The sequence below is a fragment of the Morus notabilis genome, unplaced genomic scaffold, assembly GCF_000414095.1.
Source record: "Morus notabilis unplaced genomic scaffold, ASM41409v2 Scaffold1032, whole genome shotgun sequence".
Classification (NCBI taxonomy): Eukaryota; Viridiplantae; Streptophyta; class Magnoliopsida; order Rosales; family Moraceae; genus Morus; species Morus notabilis.
The window spans coordinates 95668-116702 of NW_010366892.1; the positions used below are offsets into that span (position 1 = coordinate 95668).

Below are 21035 nucleotides of genomic sequence, written 5' to 3' on the forward strand. Positions count from 1 at the left end.
TTTTTAAAAAAAAATTTGAATCAATAAAACTCTTTAAAAAAAGAAAAGGGCTTTGGAGATTCAAAATCATGGTTTCTTTTTGTCATTTAAAATTTGTGCTCAACAACAACTGAGAAAGATTTCCACAGTAGACAGTACATTTGACCTGGATACGGGCATGCATTTTTAAGTGGAGTAGCTAGTGTCCGTACATGGTCCATTAACAATGCCACAAATGTGTTTGGTCAAGGGAAAAGGTCGATATAAATGCATTGTCAGATGGTTTGCTGAGCGCTGTTACTATTCCTAACTTAATCTATCGTTTTTAAACTGCCACTTTGATTTTTCAACTACACAAGAATTCAACTTTTATTCCAAGCAAATAGCATTCCTATTTTTTGTACACTTAAGAAAAGAAATAGAATAAAGTCGCTTTTTGTTTTTTCTTGTGCATGCTATTAGTTGGCATTTGACCTAAGTCTTATAGAATCGGGTACTGAACATTCTGGAGAAAACAAAACAATTATCAGTTTATTTGTAGGCTTCTAATTAGGATGTGTAGAAAAATGGAGAACAACGAGAAAGGAGGTGGGTGGGAATTAACCGGTTTATAATAATGGCCGGAATTTTAGGAGAAGGAATTATGGTCGTTTTTCCTGATTTAAACGGAAAATTCATGTAATATTAACGCCTTTCTTCTTCTCTTCCCGCCAGACTATTGTGTTGTCGATCGGCAACCCTCGGCGGTGAAGGCACATCTTTACCAAGTTTAACATAAAAAACAACATTGCAATGGAAAATTATTTTTGTCCTTCAAATTAATCAATAATGTTAACTAATAAATGACAAATGTATTATCCCCTAAAAAACCAAATTTATATTTTTAATATCAAAATTTTATAAATTTAAGGAAAAATCTAAATTATCCCCAAAATTAGTTCTAAATTCAAACCTAAACCTATATTCCAAACTCTCCAATTTTCTTCCCCAAGTAATTATTTGCTACTTCAACTTGCGCTGAATGGATGGAAAGAACTATACAAAATGATCACTTTTAAACTTTTTATTTAGAATTTGTGTTTAATTTAACAATTAAGATTAAGAGTGTTCATCGGTTTGGTTGGATAGTTTTTATGCCCTAAAAATAACCGAACCGAAGGTTCAATTATAGCTACGTCACCAACCGAAACCGACCGATTTATAGTGGGTAACCAAATTAAAACCGTCCAAACACCGTCAGTTTTAGTTTGGTTAAACCGTCAAATTTATAGGTATACTTTTTTTTAACTTTATATTATATATTAAAATATTTTAAGATATATTTATTTACACAACTCAAATCATGTTAAGAGAAAAACACTAGAATAAAAAAGAAATTTAAATTTTTTTTGTTACATTTAAATTTTATAAGCTGTAGGAGTCTTGAGTTGAAATGAATAAAAACTTAGGCCTCATTCATTTTACCAATTTGAGTTTTTAATTCTAATTTTAATACAGTTAAAAACTCTTACAAAAATCACGCCTAACTTTTTCTACAACTGTAAAAAATTCACATAAAATCACATATCAACTCGAATCTGAATAGGCCTTAAACTTAAACAACTCATGTCAAAGAGCCCAAACATAAAGCCAACTAGAAATGCCTTATTTACAATTCTTTTTTTTTTTCCTTTTTTTTTTATTGTTTTCCTTTTTTTTTCTTTTTTTCTTTTTTTTTCTTTTTTTGATTTTTTTCTTAATCGATCCTTGACTACAGTTCGATCCCTCAGTGCTGCAAAGTTTTTTTTTCCTTCATCGAGTATTGCAATTTTTTTTTCATCAATCCCTTAGTGCTGTAAAGTTTATTTTTTTTATTTTAAGTAACAACTTCAGTTTTAACTGAACCAAACAAACCCCAAACTGAAACTGAATCGTGTATTGAAACGGTCGGTACGATTTTAAAACCAATTTATTTGGTTCTTATTCGGCTCAGTGGAAATAAGTTCGGTTCTCAGATGGGTCGGACAAAAGGTCAGTTTTTTACGGTTGAACATCCCTAAATTTATGATTTGTGTTTAATTTAACAATATTGTCAATCTGTCCATAAAAATGATTATTGAGTAATATCATTTCGGATATATCTTTTTATGTGGATGGTTATAAAATTGTATAATTAATTTTAAGGGTGATTAATAAAAGGGAAAAAATACTATTACGGGTTGTTTTATATATTTGCGTGTAAATATCATAACAAGTGCATAATTGATAAGAAGAAGAAGGACTGGACTTCAACTTGTGCTGAATGGACTAGCCCAGTCTCGATAGCTTGCAGCAGGCGGTGGTCATAACGTAGATGGATTGTACTCAAACTGGCCCATAAATTGAACCCTTAAAACAAAATAGGCAAAAATCGACCACTTTGTTTTTTTGTTTTGTTTGTTTTTGTTTTTTTTTTTGTTTTTTTTTTTTTTGCTAGGAGGGAGAATAAACTTTGGGAGTTGTGTCTATTGAGAAATCCTTAGTAAGTCTCTCCTCAAAGAAAAAAGCTCACAAAAACATGAATTTTTTGTGAAAAAATCACTTTGATATCTTGTATTTTCCAAAAAATATAAATTTTGATTTTATGCATTAACATATTGCCTTCAAGTTTTAAAAATGAATTATTTTAGTATCCTAAAATCAAATTTTCGAACTGTAAGTTATAAGCTTATCCCTTTTTTCCCGTTTATGTCAAATTTTTGAACTATTAATTATGTGCTCATCCCTTTTTTCCTCTTTTTTTAGGGGTCTAAATTAGGGAAAAAATACTGAAAATATTTTCTGTTGATATTTGGAGACATGAATAACATTTATTTATATTTGGTCTTTTTCTCCAATTTCGAACCATTAAAAGAAAAAGATAAAAAGGATTGGAAAAGACACTTACTTACCAAAAACAGTTTCATATATCAGGATGACATTTTAAAAACTTCAAGATATATACCATTTACAAGGTACTAAAGCGATTTTCTAAAAAATAAAAATAAATAAATAAGAGAGTACATCAAATGTTTTTTTTTCCCTCTCTTTCTGTTTTTTTTTTTTTTTCTTTTTCTTCCTTGATTTGCTTTCTAAAAAAGAATCACGCACCTCCGAAACCCAGTAAAAGACGAATTGCGGTTAAACGTACTCCACTGAATTTCATGAAAAAAAAAAAAAAAAAAAAAAAAACATTAGTGATTTTTAGAGTTAAACAAGGAGTCGGAGACCATTCAACCAGTATATATAAGCACATAGATATAGAAATACAGCTTCATCTCTATAATCCCTGCGACAAAGCCAGAAAATCGAAATACGAAATCTGACATGTTAATAATGGCTTCTTCTAAGGTTACTGCTTTTACAGCAATTTTCTGTGTTACATTGCTTTTGTCTTCAGGTCAGATTCCTCCCTATTATTATTATTATTATTTTATTTGAATCTACCTTAACATATATATTTTACACATCATTCTCTCTCTCTCTCTCTCTCTCTCTCTATATATATATATATATATATATAAGGCCCGTTCACTTCGTGCCTTACACTAGGTGAACTCGAGTTTTTTTTTTGGGCTGAAATACGCGTTCGTTTACTCAAATTCGAGTAATAACTTGAGTAGGTAAACTTTACCGTTCCCTCAAACGCTTATTACTCGAGTCATGTTCTACAATGTAAATTCCTGCTTTTCTAACATTTCTTCTCGTTGGAGAAAGCTTATGCCTACTGTGCAAAAAGCTTATGCGACTCCCCTCATTTAATTAACACATTCTTCCCTTATTCCCATCTCTAACCTTAATCTTCTTCTTCTCCGTTCACGTTCACTAAAAGAAAGTAAATACCAACAAATTAAACCACCATTTTTCTCTAAACTCCTCTTCTCTTCGCTTTGAACCCTAAACTAAAAAAATCCAGTTCTTATTCACAGTTCACAACACCCAAACCCAATCAAATCGAAGAAATCACATTGACTCAGTCGTCGTCGTGAAGCATCCCCGTCGGAAGCACTTCTCCGCCTCCGCCATAGCACATCACCTAGTTGCGGAGCCCTCCGCTCTTGCCGTTGGCTGACACGAGCAAGAAAAACTCTCTCATTTATTTAGAAAAAAAACCAGAGCATCATTGTGGGAGAAAGCCTCTGAATGCCTGGGTTTGATTCATAACGTAAATGTTTGGAGGTCCGACACGATGGGGAAGCGACTTCGTTTGGTTTGCCAGTTGGCGACGCGATTGGCTGGGTTCGAGAAGTGGGCGGAGCGATTGGTTAGGTTCGCGAAATAGGCGGCAGAATTGGGAGGCTTGGCTGGGTTCGGAGGTGCAGTGGGGTTGTGGGTGGGGATGAGGATGGACGGCGGGATATTGGGTAAGGATGGGCTGCGGGGTCACATATTTGACTGTGAAAACTGATAAGGTTTGGGTTTAATTTTTCGGTCTGCAACTGCAAGTAAAGCCAAGAGGAAGAAGAAGATTTTTTTTTTTTGGGTTTTTTATGATAAATATATTTCTTAATTGAATTTATATCAATTAATTGGAGTTTAGTATTTGTGCAAGTGAACACAAAGTTCAAGTTTCAAAAGTTAAATTAGTCAACACCTAAACACTAAACTCCAAATTTCAAATTACACTCAAATCTTTTGAAACTCAAATCTAGTTTTTTAACTTAAATCATACAATTTGAGTTAGTGAAGTGAACGTCCCATAATTTGTGCTTCATATATATTTTACATATCATTCTTTCTCTCTCTCTATATATATATAGTTTGTATTTCTCTAGCTAATTATTTGTACTCTATTTAATTATCTGATGGGTAAATGGCAGGATTTGGGGTTGCGCTGAATGTGCCAATAGCGTGCATAGGTGAATGTTCAAGGTTCAACGACTGCCATACGACATGCGTTTCGAGGAATTACCCCAAAGGAGGAGCCTGCATGGGATTTCGGGGCTCTATTATGCATTGTTGCTGTAACCGCGGACGACTTGGTGAAACTGCTGCATGGGATGTCCCATTTGCATAATGAAATATTATCGTCTAAGAATTTTACATTAGTAGTACTACTGCTGCAGTATTAATGCTCTTTAATTTTCTTTTTCCTGTTAATAATCTTCTTTATTTCAGCTGCTGTTGCCTTTAAATGTTTATCAAGATTCGTCAAGAATAATGTTTTTGTTTGTAGGTTCTCAATAGGTGGCAATGATCTTGTATAAATTGTAAAGTTTAATAGGTGACGAATAGTAACCATCGTCAAGTTGGCCTGTTTTTATATGTTTGAGTATTTTTATTATTATTATTATTATTATTTACGACGGTGAAATTACAACAAGATTCGAGCAAAAGTAAACATGACAAAAATAAATTACACCAGAAAAATGAGTTATTAAGTGGTTAATTCAGAAAAAAAAAAAAAAAGACTAGTGATTGCTAAGACGTGGAAAAAAAATTGCCTAATAAATTAATATGACAGTAAATAATACATTAATTAATATTTTAGTCTAAATCTATAAACTAAAACGAGTCATATATAATTTAAAATGCACTGCTGCAGTTCGACCGGGCATGCCGCATGTGCGTGCAATTGCTTAAAGAGCATGGAGTTCAATAAGTTGATTCAAGACACAATACATACATATAACATCAGAGATTAGTGGTAGAGGATAACAATCACCATCATGTGGACTTGTTTTTATAGTCAGCAATAGGTGACGAATAGTTTGGGAAAATGATAAAGCAATTAATTGGAAATTAAAATCATGATCAGACTGAAGAAACAAAAACCCAGCTTATATAAATTACTATAGGGTAAAGGAGTTGGTGTTAAATATTAGAGATATTTTTATCTTTTTTGCATGCATGGTTGACTATATATGCATATATAAACAATCACATACATAATCATTGTTTTAGCATATATATTATATGTATATACTATATGCATACATAAATCATTGGCTAAGATTAACCCATGAAATTTTACGGTGTAACAAAGACCAAAAAAAAAAAAATTAGTGGAGGGGATGGTAAAGATTAGATTATCACAGTCCGATTATTGTGCATATATAGACTTATTTCTTTCATGTATATATAAGTTGGCTAGCTAGTGTTCTGCTGCCAATAGAACACGTTACATATTATAGCTTGTCCATGCCTTATTTTAACGATCAACCATGTAAATAGCTCGAACAAATTAACAAATACACAACAAAATTAATTATATGGATTAGAATTCAGAGTTTTCTCACAAGCCATTACTAACTTAATTACCTGTTTGGACATGATATATATAGAACATGGTTGTTATATCCTCAAGGCTCAAGCTGTCAAGCATATGTATAAAACTTAATTCATATTTAATTCACGGCTCTTTGCTATGCCACGTATCATTTTGACATCATGATTTCCCAAGAATGGCAAAGCTAAATAAACCAAAATCAGCGCTCACTCCCAAATGATGTGTTGCCTTTCTTGGCATAAAACAAGTGGATGACAAGTGTGTGTGTTTTTTTTTTTTTTTTTTTTTAGCGAAAGTGGGTGACACATGTTTTTCGTTTTTTCTTATTCTGTTTGTATTTCGATCGACCTATTCAAGAGCTTCTAATCTATGGTTTTTTTTTTTTTTTGTTGCTAATTTTTAGAAATTTCCTTTTCTTTCCTAGTAAGTTATCGTGTCAACGTTAATGTTCACATTACAGTACAAAAATCAAGCTTTAATACAATGATATAATATATTTTAACATTATTTTGATTCTTATTGGTTGATGTATCGATTTTTTATTTAATCATTATACAGTTATCATAATTGAATTATTTTAAGATTAAAAGTTTACTTTTATAAATTTCAAACCCAAATAATAAAATATAAATTTGACATGACATACATATTGGAGTATAAGATAAATATTAATGCATGATGTTAATATTAATGCTAATTTTTAACACTAGATATGCAACTATTTTCTATGCAAATGTTAGTATTAATGTTATATTAAGCATTAAAAAACATGAAAGAGACATATTTATTGTGCTATTATATTATGTGCTTTTTAATGCATGATGCTATTCTAAATTTTACATTTGATTCATGTACTATTTACTAAGTTTTGAAACTTGTAAAATGAAACTGTTATTCTTCAAAATGGCATGTTATAAGCTAAATGAAAAATTAAATATATCAATACATAAAAATTAAATAATAAAATTTGACACATGTTATATTTTTTGTTAAATTTGACAAAGTATTCTATTACAAAGTATTTTTCACACTCAAATATTAAAATTTAGTATTGAAAAAAAAAAGAAATTTAATCCCTTAAAAAAAAATTAACGCTTCATTGGACATGTTCAAATGTTTGACAATTCATTAGACATGTTCAAATGTTTGAAAATTGTATTTGGATTTGAGATGGTGTAGTATGCCTATTGCCAGTTAGGAAGCCTGAATTTTAGGGCGGATGACAGAGAAAATGAATTAGGATACGTGGCAAAATGCTATTCGTTAGAAAGTTTTCCGTGGCCCACGCCCACGTGAGATCCCGATGCCAGAAAACGGAAACGTCTGTCATTGATGTATGGACGCAAGAAAAGCCACGAAGTGTCCAATGGCGTCCCTCTGCAGCGAACACGGCCCCACCAAATGCCGCATACGTGGAAGCATATGATACGTCTGTCAGATTGGGTTTCCCTCACGAGCATGTTATTCTATCCGCCACTTCCGTCAGATGAAGACGGATTAATGAAACGGACTAGTGCGGTTATTGGCAGAGAAAATTAGAGAGAGAAGGAGAGAGAGAAAAAATAAATAAATAAAAAAGAGAGGTTACGTCAGAAGTGCATGGACGCGTAGCAGCGAGCTGTGAATCCCGCCGCTTCACTCCACGAATCCGGACAAACCCATTATGTGAAATCCACTAGAAATTAATATTCACTTTCTTTGATTTTCTCTCTCTGCGTGGAGAAATGTAGAAATTTAGAGAGAGAGAGAGAGATGAAAGAAAGAAAGTGTTCGTATTTATTTGGCTCGTCTTATGTGTTGCGTGCAGAGTCCAGTTCCTTTGGTTCTTCTTTTTTTCTTCGTTTCTCTGTCCAAATTGAAAAGGGATTAATTAGCTTACAACATTGAACATGCCATTCTCATGTGCCTTGATGAGTATGCTATCTTGTTGTTTTCTTTTATCCATTTTTTTGTAGTATTCACCACCACACAGAAACCTATAGATGTTATCCTTCCAAATCAATTTTGGTTGATCCTTCTACATTAATGATGGTTGTTTTCTTATTGTGTTGGGTAATCTTGAGTAATTGGTTGAAGTGAAATCTCCATATTTACATGGCTACACCAGAAAGAGATTCTACAAAATCTAGGTTAAAAAGTTGAAACCTTAATTAATTCAGAAGCTTGGAGATAAATCTAGTAAGATATCAATTTTAAAAAAGATAAATTTAGTGCTTGAATATTTATTGTATTCTGTTTTCTTAATTTTCATGTGTCTATTAGTGTTTATATATGTACACCAAAGTTCATGGAATGGATCAATCTAAAAACAAAAATCTGGTTAAACATTATTGACTTCCTGTACAAGTATGTCGTAATTAGTATTTACATTAAAGTCAATGCATGGACATGCAAAGTTGAAGCTATAATAAGTGATCAATTCAGAAGCTTCGACATAAATCTAGTAGGACATCAAAATAAAAAAGATTAAATGTACATGAATATTTCTTGTACTGGGTTTTCTCAATTTTATTTTTATAATGTTAATATTTTGTACATCAAACTAATTCATGGATGGATCAATTTAAAAACAAAAATCTTATATTTTAATGTCCTGTACAAATATGAATCTTAATTAGTATTTATATCAAAATCAATGCATGGACATGCAAAGGTAATTGTTCTTACAATGGGTAAACAACCTAATAATAAAAATCATAGCAAAAAAACTAATAATAAAAAACCAGATTGTATGAAAACAGTTTTTGCTACTGATTGTGTGAAAACACTTCAATTGGTTTAAGTTGTACATATCTTATTATAAAAGAATTTTAATAATTGGATTCTTTTTCTACAATGCTTGAAAGTAAATTACTTTCAAATTTCAACTCTTGGTTACTCAGATGGAGGTGCGACACAGCATATTTGTTTTAGTTCATAAAGGCTGAGGCACCGCTGTTAGTAACCATTCAAGTGGGAACGTATGGCAGGTGGCACAAAATCCGGAGCAAAGGCTGAGAAAGTAGCGGCACGAGGTTTTGTTTTCTTCTTTCCTTTATTATAATATACTCAATTACTCTCTCTCTCTCTCTCTCTCTCTCTCTCTCTTAAACTGTCTCTTTATCTCTCTATAACCACACGTTCTCTCTCCGGTTTATGAACGTGTAGTGCATGAAATTCTCACAAGGAAAACGAAAAAAAAAATTCAAATTATCTCCAAAGAGAGGCCAAATAAAAATGGAGTGGAACTTCCCAGAATTACAAACCGGAATTCACATGGGGGTGTGAGTTTTCAGGAAAAAACTGAAACATATATATATGTATATACTAGACACCCTCATAAGAAACATCGTCTACCTAGCTTGGCTTGCCGGATAATAATTGTGTGTATATATAATATCTGATCTTCGGATGCCTACTAATCTTCTGGATAAGGAATAGTTAATTTTGGGTACTCTTTCTATTCTATTGATTTTGTGTTAATGTGAAGAAAGTGCTTGATCAGTTTCCCAGATTAGGGCACAATATTTATTTAGTAGTACTAAAAATGTTGTTGGTTTAACGGAGATAAGAAGTCGCTGTCTTTGATGATGGGCGAATAAGATAATATATAATTTGTTTATGTTATCTTTGGTGTTGGTAATAGATAACCCAGATGCTTTATGTTGCTTCTCTGTTGAGGATTTGATAGCAAAAGCGGGCCCTTCCCCTTCTTTGCTTCCTTAATCAGATACAGCCCTTTCACTTGCCCTTATCCGTACACAAAAAACCCTATCCATCTATATCAATATCCATCTCTTTATCTTCACTATCCTCTCTCCAAAATCTATCAGGCACCAACAGAGAACCCACCCAAAAGAGAGTTTTTTTCTTTCTCTCTGCCAAATTCAACGGATCATCAGCTCGTGAAAGGCGTTATGGAAACAGAAGGGCAAGATCTACATGCAGGAGATGTTATTATTACAAAAAAAGAGAACCCAAGTACTGGGTTTGGTACATCCATGGAAGAGGAAGTAGAAGAAGCCCAACTTGAAGTAGTTGACGGGAGAGAGATCTGGCTTGAGAACGACCATGACCAAGATCGCCAAGATCTGCTCGATGTGAACGAGGCGTCAATATTCTACAGTGAGTTCCCTCCTCTTCCTGATTTTCCATGCATGTCATCATCTTCTTCGTCATCATCAACCCCAGTCCCCGTCAAAGCCGTGACGTGCTCGTCCTCGTCGTCTTCCGCTTCTTCGTCTTCCTCCGCTGCTTCTTGGGCCGTTCTGAAATCTGAGGCGGAGGAAGACGAAGAGAAGAAGCACCACTATCATCACCACCATCACAACAATAACCGCCATGAACCGGTCGGTGCAACGACACCGGCTGCTTTGTCGTCCACGGCGTCGATGGAGTTCTCGGAGCAGCAAGAACCGAACATCGATTGCATGGACATGATGGAGACTTTTGGGTACATGGATCTGCTCGAAACCGACGAGTTCTTAGACCCATCTTCCATTTTTCAAAACGATCGGAGCGCTATAGAGGATTTCCAACAAGAGATGATTATGAACAGCCATGATGATCAGAAGGAACATGCAGAGATGGGAAATAATAATGTTAATGTTAGTACTACTACTTCACAGGAAGAGATCATGAGCGAGCACGAGTTGATGATGGCGCAGGGGAAAAACGATAACAACTACGAGGAGGATCGGAAGGAGCCGGCAGTTTCAGACGACATGGCGACGGTGTTCTTGGAATGGCTGAGGTCGAACAGAGAAACTGTTTCGGCGGAGGACTTGAGAAGCGTGAAGATCAAGAAGGCGACGATAGAGTGCGCGGCGAGGCGTTTGGGAGGAGGGGAAGAGGCCATGAAACAGCTCTTGAAACTCGTGCTCGAATGGGTCCAGATGAATCACCTCCAGAAAAGGCGAATCAGAGATCAGTCGCCATCGATATCGCCGTTTCAAGACTTCCCTTTTCAAAACGCTCCTACTGCAAACCCTAACCCTAACCCGGACCCTAACATCAATCATGAGCCTTCAAACCCTTGTTTCGGTCAGTCAACGCCGTGGATGCCTCAGCCGCCTCCGGCCTACGAACCCGTCGTAGTCCCTCAGCAGCCGCCTCCGCCTGCGGCGGCGTACCCTTCTCCGATGGTCGGGTTTATGGGTGACCCGTTTGCTAACGGGTCGGCTTACCCAACAGTACCGCCGCCGACTGATAATTACAACATGCTTGACTCTGCTCAAACATGGCATTCTCAGTTCGGTTTGGCGTCTCCTTACGCCCCATTTCATGATAATAACAACAATCTCCAGCCCACACTAGCTTCCCAGCATGCACAAGCCTTTGCTGGCTATGGAAGTTCTCACTCTCAGTACCCTTATAATCAGTATTATCAGGAGGGTAATAATTCGGGTCACGGTGACAGGCTGGTGAGGTTGGGCTCTTCGGCGACGAAAGAGGCGAGGAAGAAGAGAATGGCGAGGCAGAGGAGGCTCTTGACCCACCACAGACACCATCACCATACTCATCACCAAAATCAGGGTGTAGATCATCATGCGAGGCTTGCGGTTGCAGAAATTTGCACCACCCAAGCACAGCAAGCGAATCTTGGGAACTGGGTTTACTGGCCCCCGGCCGTTCCTTGTCCTACGCCACCATTGATTCCGGGGATCCCGGCAGAGGCGCCGCCGTTGCATGCAGTTGATCACCAATCGGCGCCTGCAGCGCAGCAGAATTATCAGGGACGAATCTCGTCGGAGAGGCGTCAGGTCTGTGTCTTGATTAAATAAGTAAAACGTTTTTTCAATTGATCTTGATTATATGATCAAATAACAATGCGAATAATTAAATGATTATACAGGGTTGGAAGCCTGAGAAGAACCTGAGGTTTCTTTTGCAGAAAGTGTTGAAGCAAAGCGACGTGGGGAGTCTGGGTAGAATTGTGTTGCCAAAAGTAATTTCTTTTTCCCTTTGCTAACTACGAAACTGTTTCATTAACTTGAATTTTCAGTTACGGTTCTATTGAAAACGGAAGTCAAATGCGCGCGCGTGTGTTTTTTTTTTCTTTGTTTTTTTTCCCATAATTTTTATTTGCTTTCATTAAATGTATCAGAAAGAAGCAGAAATCCATCTTCCTGAACTGGAGGCAAGAGATGGCATTTCCATTCCTATGGAAGATATCGGAACTTCGCATGTATGGAACATGCGCTATAGGTATTCTACAGTTTTGCATGCCTAATTAATGCTACTTGATTTTGTATAATCTCTTCATTTTATTATATTTACTGTCTTAGTGGAAATAATTGTGTATTTTCCTTTTCGCCTTCTATTTTGATGGAGTTTCAGGTACTGGCCAAACAACAAAAGTAGGATGTATCTCCTAGAAAACACAGGTGGGTTTGTTGATTAAAAGTTGCCCTTATAAAGCTTTCAACTACTTTTCTTTTTCTCTTTTTCTTTTTCATAGATTTTTGACAGCCTTTTAATTTTGACTTGTGTTTTCCTTTAATTAGGAGATTTTGTGAGAGCGAATGGACTCCAAGAAGGGGATTTCATAGTCATTTACTCCGACATCAAATGTGGCAAATATGTGCGTACCTTAAATCCAATTAGCTATTCCTGATATAATCTTCTCTCTCGTCCCACGCTTCAAAGTAGTTTGAACTTGCATAAGAGATAATTTATTCTGAAGTTTATATATTTCCCTTTTCTTTTTTCCCCTGATAATAATAAATTGATTGAAATAATAATCAATAACGTGATATTGGTCTTGACTCTCACAGATGATACGAGGAGTGAAAGTACGGCAACAAGGGTCTAAGTCAGAGAACAAAAGGCCTGGAAAGTCACAGAGAAACCAGCACATAAGCAGTCCAGCTGGGGCTAAGAATGGCTCGTCATCTTCACCCACCACACACAAGAAACAATAAAAGTTTGAAAAGCATCAAAGATGACGACCAAACGCCCCCTAACCACTTGCCACCTCCCTCTTTCTCTCTCCTCCATGCAAGAAGACGCATGGACAAGTGGACGGTCAGGATCTTCTCTCTTGGTTCGCTGGATTCTTTCAATATATATGTTTTGGTTTCTGAGTGGAAAGAAAATTACTTTGAAATAAACTTTAAAACTACTACCACGTATTGGCTAATATTTCAGGATGATGAAGAGGCTGCACAGGAAAGAAATGATATTGTGCCTTTGAAAGTGGTTTATAATGTCTGGCTTTGGCAGTAGATAGAGAAATGGTTTTGAAGAATAATTAACCTGTAGATTTTGAGTGCTGTATGTTTATAATGGGGTGTATTATTTTGTCTAGAATGGATCGACGTCCCTTTTGTTTGTACTTCTAAACTTTGGATATATGTACATGAGAATTGATGTTTAAATATGTTTGTTCGTTTAAATAGCTCTTGAGGAGAATATTGTGTTTCCAACACATTTGTTGGTTGATTGTATCTTGAAACTTTAGCTGATATAGTGCCTGCTGTCTATATAGCAATTAGCAATTATAGTTCTGCAGCCATTCGATGGCATGCATATTTAAGTGATGTCAATATTTCTGGCACTACAAATTCATTTTAATTAGATTTTTTTTAACAAATTGCGAAAACTGATATCATAGATTAGAACACGGAAATTTTTGAAATTTATATTTTATTTTAGAAAAAATTACAAGAATAACATTTTTCATCATCTTATTATTTTTGTCATTTTTGGTAAAATATGAAAAGCATGTTAACAGAACATTAATGAAATACTAATTAATGACGATAAATGATAAATTTAAAATTGATAGCACAAATAAAATAGTGTTATTTTATGACATTTTTTTTATAAAAAAAAATCATTTTATTTCATGCTATTCACATGCTATATCTAGTTGTAGTTAATGTAGTTTTGAAATTTATTAAAGTTGACTTTTTTAATTAGTGTTAAATTTAATATTATATTAAAGAACAATTTCTCTTTGACATTTAACATCTTTGATTAGCATTGCATTGAAAATATTCTTAGAAAATGTTCTTTTTTTTCAATTATTCTTAGATCATGCAATTTATATAGGATTTAAATAACAAATTTTCGTTCAACAAGAGGGTTATTTTCATCCCTATATGACACTAAAAGTTTCCCATTTTTACATAGTCGCACCTCGAGTCTAAAATGTTCAATATTATACCTAATTCTTGTTTTCAAAATATCATAATCATAGTTTAAATGTAGATGACAAACTCATAAAATAAAAAAATAATTATTTATGGACCATTCATGACTCTAAGCCCTAAGGCCCGTTTAGTTTATTGATTTTAGTTTTTAATTCGAATTGATATGTGACTTTAGGTAAAAACTTTTTACTGTAGCAAAAAAATTAGATGTAACTATTTCTGAGGGTTTTTTACTGTAACAAAATTTGAATTTTAAACTCAAATTGGTGAAATGAACGAGGTCTAATTTAATGTTTTTATTTAAAATTCAATGGAAGAGCCATTCATGGGATTTTTTTTTCACTTCAGATACTATTTATGAGACAAAATTAACTACACGGGAGACTAATTCTAAAGAGAATTAGTCATAAATTTATTCCAAAAGAACCTGAAAATTAATTTTTCATACGTAATTACTTATCGCATATTTTACATAATAACATTCATATATTATTAATTATCACGTAATAAAAGAATTAGGATATGTACAACATAAATGAAAATTACGAGACGCGACCGTGAACCTTCTCGGAACAAAGCCATCGCGACAAGAACCATTTAAAGCATATTGGTTCAGTCAAAAGTATTATAAATTGTTGACTTTAATCTTGTATTTGTGTGGAGGATTTTTCCCCTTCTTTTGAACCATTGTTTTACTCAGAAGTAGACCATTGGTTTACTTTAATTCGTATTGGCATAGAAATATCTTTTTTTCCCCTGTCGTAAAGTCTGAACCACTGATTTACTCAAAACAGACCAATGGTTATTAGTTATGTGTTTTTTAGGAGATATTTCATTCTCTCTTCTTTTTTTATTATTAATTAATCCGTTGGATTAAGTAAACCACTAGTTTACAAACTGAAATGAAGGGTGACGTAGAGTACTTATAATTGATGGAAGTGGTATTTGTCGAAAGAAAAAGCAAAGACACCAGTAAAAGCAATATTAATGTAGCCTGATTATACTTCGTGTGGACCTGTGTCATGTGTCATGTGTCCGAAATCTTGTGCATGCGCCGTAAGAAATGGTGTAAACCACAGTGTTATTACCAACATTCGCAAAATATCAGCCCAACAAATTTCCGCAATTCACTTCTGGTTAGCCAATTGATTTTCGTCCAGTTTTTCCAAAAAAAAAAAAAAAAAAAACACTAATATGTTTTTATTTTGTATCCAAGCGTCAAGCAATGATTTTACAATGACAACATTGATCAAACTTGACATTAATTTTGCTACTTTCTGATTATTGAACTTAATGAAAAGAGTCAGGTGAAGTACAACTTATATATGTAGAAACAAACTTCTCTCCAAAGAAATACTAAACTCAAAAAACCAAAAACAACATTTATCCTTTTGTAAGTCTTTAATTAATCACTTGGCACTAGAAGAAGAAGAGTACAACAAATTAGAGGAAACAGAAAAGCTAGTAGTGTTGTTACTTTGCGGATACGATGAAGAGCCACTAAAATTTTTACTCTCTCGTTTGCACTGATCACGATGATCATCAGATTTAGAACACCCGTTAGTCAAAAACCTCTGATGATCAACTTTCATGCACTGATCTTCTCTATCCTGCCTTATCTCCTTGAGCATTGCGGCGACATCTTTCATGGTTGGCCTGTCGTCCGGAGAAGGGTTTACGCAGAGCAAAGCCACGCCCAAAGTCTGAATCATTTCTTCTATCTCCGACTCTGGACGGCCTCGTAAGCTTGGATCGAGGACTTCGACGTTGAACGTCCCCAATCTTCTCTGCCTTATTACCCAATCCACTATATGGAGCCCTTCTGGGATCGTCGGATCGATCGGTTGTTTTCCTGTTAGTACTTCTAAAACGACTACTCCGTAACTGTAGACATCGCTCTTCTCTGTTATCTTCATCATGTACCCGTATTCTGCATTTCACAACCCATCAAAAACAGAAAGATGGGAGTTTCAACTATTTTATATGAATGAAGATTAAGATCAAATTTTATTATATCATTTAAAAAAAAAAAACTAAAAAACATTAAAGCATGTAAAGATTGGTCACAAAAACATTTCAAAAAAAAAAAAAAAAAAAAAAAAACTAGAAACTAGGCATGTTTACTTTCACTGGGCTAGAAACTAGGCATTCATTTTTTTTTTTTCCTTTCTAAAAAGAAGAAACTAGGCCTTCATTTGATTTTGTGAGTTTTACTTGGGACTTGGGAGATCGAAACATTCAGGCACGGCCATTTGGTTCAATAGTCAGATTGAGTTTTATGGATTTCAATTCGATTAAGACACATTTCTCAGTAGAATTTAGTTAAATTTCTTAAAGGCCGTTAAACTTAAACGAGTTCAAAAGTGTAGCTTTTTTTATTATCCTTTTTAATTAATCTTTTCATCTTCTAACATCATAATCATATTATATTTTTAAAATATGACATACAATTTTTAAAAAATTTGACCATTCAAAATTTATCTACCAATATTTTTTTCCCTTAAGAATTCACCTATTTTAAATTAGAGAAAAAAGCTCAAATACTTTTATCAAACACATCAAAATTTTAAAGTTCAGATACAATCCCATATTCCAATTTTACTTTTTTTCACTTTATATAACCAATGAATTTGTAAAGAGTAGTACAAACCTGGTGCAATGTAGCCATAGGAACCAGCGACAATGTTGGAAGACCTTGCGAAATCACCATCATGAACAAGCTTGGCGAGCCCAAAGTCAGCAATATAAGGCTCAAAGTCAGGGCCAATGAGAATGTTATTGGCCTTGATATCCCTATGAACAATCGGAGGAACACAATCATGGTGGAGATAAGCCAATCCCTGAGCCGAACCCAGAACTATCCTATATCTCAGCTCCCACTCCAAGCAAATACTATTCCCGCCACTTCTCTCATGTAAAAGGCTTCCCAAGCTCCCGTTCGGCACGTAATCATACATTAGCAGCCTCGTTTTCTTGTTCCAACAACACCCCAAGAACCTCACGATGTTCTTGTGCCGAATCGAGCCGAGCGTCTTCACCTCCGCCGAGAACGAATCGCGGTGGCGGCAGTGGTATCCCGGAGATATTGTCGTTGGCCAGAGCTTCTTCACCGCTATTACCTCGCCGTTGTCTAGTTCCGCCTTGTAAACTATCCCCGAACATCCCTTCCCGATCACGTTCGGTTCGGTTAAGCACTTGAGGACTTGTTCCACCGTGAAGTTCACCTTCTGGAATGGGATGAACTGCCAAGGCCAGGACTCGCTACCCATCTCCGAGTCGTTGTCGTCGGTTCGAATCATTTTTCGCGCTCGAAAAACCGCCAAGGCGCCAGAAATGGCTAGCGCAACAGTCAGCGTGATTAGCAGTGATATGGCTAGTTTAAACCTGCGTTGGTTTCTAGAACTGCTGCTGTTTCGAATGCCTATTGTTGTGCCGTTGCTGAGGAAACATAAGTCATGGCCTTTTGAGCATAATCCTTGGTTTCCTTCGAGGTCCGTCGTCGATAACTGTCGGAAAAGTTTGTTGTCCGGGAGATATCCGGTGAAGTTGTTGTAGGATATGTTCAAGGAAACGAGATTTTCTAGGCTAGAGAGGACTAACAACCCACCTTCAAGTTTGTTGTGTGAAAGGTCTAGTACGGACAGCTTGTTGAGAGATGAAACTTGCGGTGGGATTACCCCGGATAGACCGTTGAAGCTCAAATTTAGAGCGATTTCGAGAGCTTCGAGTTGGAAAAGTTCGACGGGGATTGCGCCGGTGAGGTTGTTGCTGCCGAGATCAAGCAATTGGAGGCTTGAACATTGGCCAAGAGAGGATGGGATTGATCCAGAAAAGGAGTTTATGCTCAGAACAAGCCTGTTGAGTGAGGAAAGTCGGCCGAAATTCTCGGGAATCTTTCCTATAAACTGATTGGCAGAGATATCCAAGACTTGGAGCCTAGTGAGAAAAGATAAAGAGCTTGGTAAATTACCTCCAAGGGTGTTGTTGCTCAGGTTAAGAAGCTGAAGTTCAGCGCAGTTGCCGATCTCTGCAGGGACTGATCCGGAAAGACGGTTTTGAGACAGGTCAAGAAAGCTAAGGCTGTTCAGGGACCCGATTTCTCTTGGGATTTCTCCGCTGATTCTGTTGTCTAAAAGCCGGAGTCTAATTAGAGACTTGCACTTACCAATCTCAGGAGGGATGGAACCTGAAATGTGATTCGAAATCAGGAGAAGCTTTGTTAAATTCTGAAGCTCAAAAAGGCCAGGTGGTAAGCTACTAGTAAGCTCATTGTGGGACAAGTCAAGCGCTTGGAGTCTCTTGCAGCCTGCCAATGTTGACGGAATGCTTCCTTCGAGCTTGTTCTGCCAGGCGAAAAACACATTAAGCTGTGTCAAAAGTCCAAGCTCAGCAGGAGTTAGCATCAAGCTGCAGCTGTAAAAGGCTGCTGGCATTGGACAGAAGAGAAGGGATTGAACCAGAGATGTTGTTGTTACTTAGCATAAGCTCTTCGAGATAAGAGAGGTTCCCGAAAGACCGCGGTATGCTTCCCGAGAACGAATTCAATGAAAGGTCTAGAATCTTCAAGTTTCTGCAGTTACCAATTTCCTCAGGAATAGTTCCATCAAAGTTGTTCTGCCACAATAGCATCTTCTCCAGCTTCTGAAGCTTGCCTAACTCTGGTGGTAGAGAGCCGAAAAGATCATTTTCGTAAAGAAACAAGTCGACAAGCTCCGAGCAGTTGCCAATCTCCGGCGGAATCTCACCAGAAAGCATAGTTGTGTACACTGAGAGTGTCTGAAGCATGCTTAGTTTACCCAATGAAGCAGGCAAGGAGCCTGCAATTTTAGTATCAGCAAGCCCCAACACCTTCAAATTCCGGCAATCTCCAATCTTATCTGGTATTTTCCCTTCAATATCCTTGTTTCCGCCTGCGCGAATAACTTCCAACTTCAACAGTTTCCCTATCTCAGCAGGGAGATTTCCACTTAAATAGTTGTCGAAAACGAGAAGATTCTTCAAGTTGGTGCATTCGCCTAGCTCCCTCGGAATCTGCCCGGTAAGCTGGTTAGAGTTCAGAATCAAGTCCTGAAGATTTCTGAGCTTACCAATACTAGAAGGAATATTTCCCACAAGACTGTTTGAACTAACATCAATAACAGTTAGTTCAGTGCAGTACTGGATATCAGATGAGATACTCCCAGTGAGGTTTGCATCAGAAATGACGAGCTTTTCGAGATAAGGAAATGAAGAAAGATTGGAAGGAAAAGGAATAGCCAGCTCAACAGACTGTATATTAATCTCAGTGACAAAGTTTTCAGACGAACAATTGATGTAAGACCAGTTACAAGGATTGGGGTCTGAAGGGTTCCAGTTGGAGAATGACGAAGAGAATGAAGGGGAGGCGTGAAGCCATGAATATAGCGCGGAAACCTCATTGTTTGCACTAACAAAAACAGCAGATAACAAAAGAGAAAGAATGATAAGGAAATGGGAGCAAAAATGGTGGTGAACAGCAAGAAATTGTCCCGGCATTGGCTTGAGATCATGGGTGAACGAGAACCGGCATTGGTATTGGAAATTTTGCCTCAAAACCCCAACCATTTTTCTTTGTTTTGCATTGGGTCTCTCTCTTTTTCTCTGTTTTTTTTTTTTTTTTGTTTTATTATTTTTTTTCTTCTGGATTCTTTTCGTAAACTCTACTGCTTAATTGCTACTGCTATAAGTCTATGTTGCTACTTCAATTCATTATATTGATATGGCTTTCTAGTCAAGCAAGAAAAGGAGAGAAAAGAATAAATTAAAAGATTTGATCCACGCCTCCCCACCTCGGGGTTCTGTTTCCTTAGTTCTATTTTTATTTTGGCGTTTGTTGATTTTGAACGAGTCTTCTTGTTTAGATTACTCATTACCTGATTCACTTGCACCATGTGTGCTTGCATTGTTTTCCTCAATATGGGCTGTTTTTGTTTTTGAGAATTGAGCCATTACTACTAGTACTCTTTTTAGTTAAAATCCAGTCACTTCCCGTTGGATTCTTTTTTCTTATATATACATACATATATATATATATATATATATAGAAGTACACTACAACCTTAAGTAATTTCCGAATCTCAAAGTATTCCGATTGTTATATACAATAAAGCAGCACATTATAAATGAATAAATAAAATAAAATAAAATAAAATCGGCTATAGACTTTCTTTTTGTCTGGTATCATGTTAGTCTTTCCTCTTTAATTAATTTTAGACTGGTTTCCTTTTTTCTCTTAATAATTTCTTGAATTCCTACAGCCATACTTCTGCCTTTAACTTTTTTTCTTTTTGTTTGGGAAAAGGTGGGGTAATTTTCGTATTAAAGAATATAGGTATAGACTTCTTAAAAAAAAAAAAAAAAACTGCATTGGCATCTTCAATTCTAGCTAGTATAAAATACCAAATTTGTTTGTTACTATTCATATGTCTTCCGGTACTTACTCTTTTTTGAGCTTCACAATTATCTATAAAAAAAATGCCTCAATCTGTCTATCTCTTCTCTCTCCCTCTCTCTTTCAAATTTTCTCTCACTAGTCACTAGAACATATGCTTCCCAACCAGGACTTTCATTGGACATTTAGTTTATGAATTCAGAATCATGATTCAAAATTATTCTCATTTTATATGTATTTTTTTAAAAAAAAAACAATGTAAAAAATAATAAATCATGATTTAGAA

At 35.7% G+C, this 21035-nt stretch overlaps 2 protein-coding genes across 2 annotated transcripts; one reads left to right on the forward strand and one right to left on the reverse strand.

Moving 5' to 3' along the window:
• Window positions 1-10101: 10101 nt before the first annotated feature.
• On the forward strand, window positions 10102-13107 carry LOC21398277 (B3 domain-containing transcription factor ABI3). The gene is made up of 6 exons (XM_010111380.1): window positions 10102-11946; window positions 12039-12131; window positions 12291-12391; window positions 12524-12570; window positions 12691-12767; window positions 12961-13107. The coding sequence occupies exons 1-6, from the start codon at window positions 10102-10104 to the stop codon at window positions 13105-13107; spliced, it is 2310 nt and encodes a 769-aa protein (XP_010109682.1).
• A 2642-nt stretch (window positions 13108-15749) lies between these two features.
• LOC21398278 (LRR receptor-like serine/threonine-protein kinase RCH1) lies at window positions 15750-19923 on the reverse strand. Its single transcript, XM_024174309.1, is given in 3 exon segments — window positions 15750-16270; window positions 16991-18735; window positions 18737-19923. Coding segments are annotated over 3 exon segments (3453 nt in total).
• Window positions 19924-21035: the final 1112 nt, after the last annotated feature.

What these genes read in the sequence shown, in the direction of transcription:
- LOC21398277 (XM_010111380.1), top strand. Translation starts at nt 10,102, where the DNA reads ATGGAAACAGAAGGGCAAGATCTACATGCAGGAGATGTTATTATTACA. An exon ending in TCTCGTCGGAGAGGCGTCAG is followed by an intron (nt 11,947 to 12,038) that starts GTCTGTGTCTTG and finishes ATGATTATACAG; the next exon opens with GGTTGGAAGCCTGAGAAGAA. An exon ending in ACATCAAATGTGGCAAATAT is followed by an intron (nt 12,768 to 12,960) that starts GTGCGTACCTTA and finishes TGACTCTCACAG; the next exon opens with ATGATACGAGGAGTGAAAGT.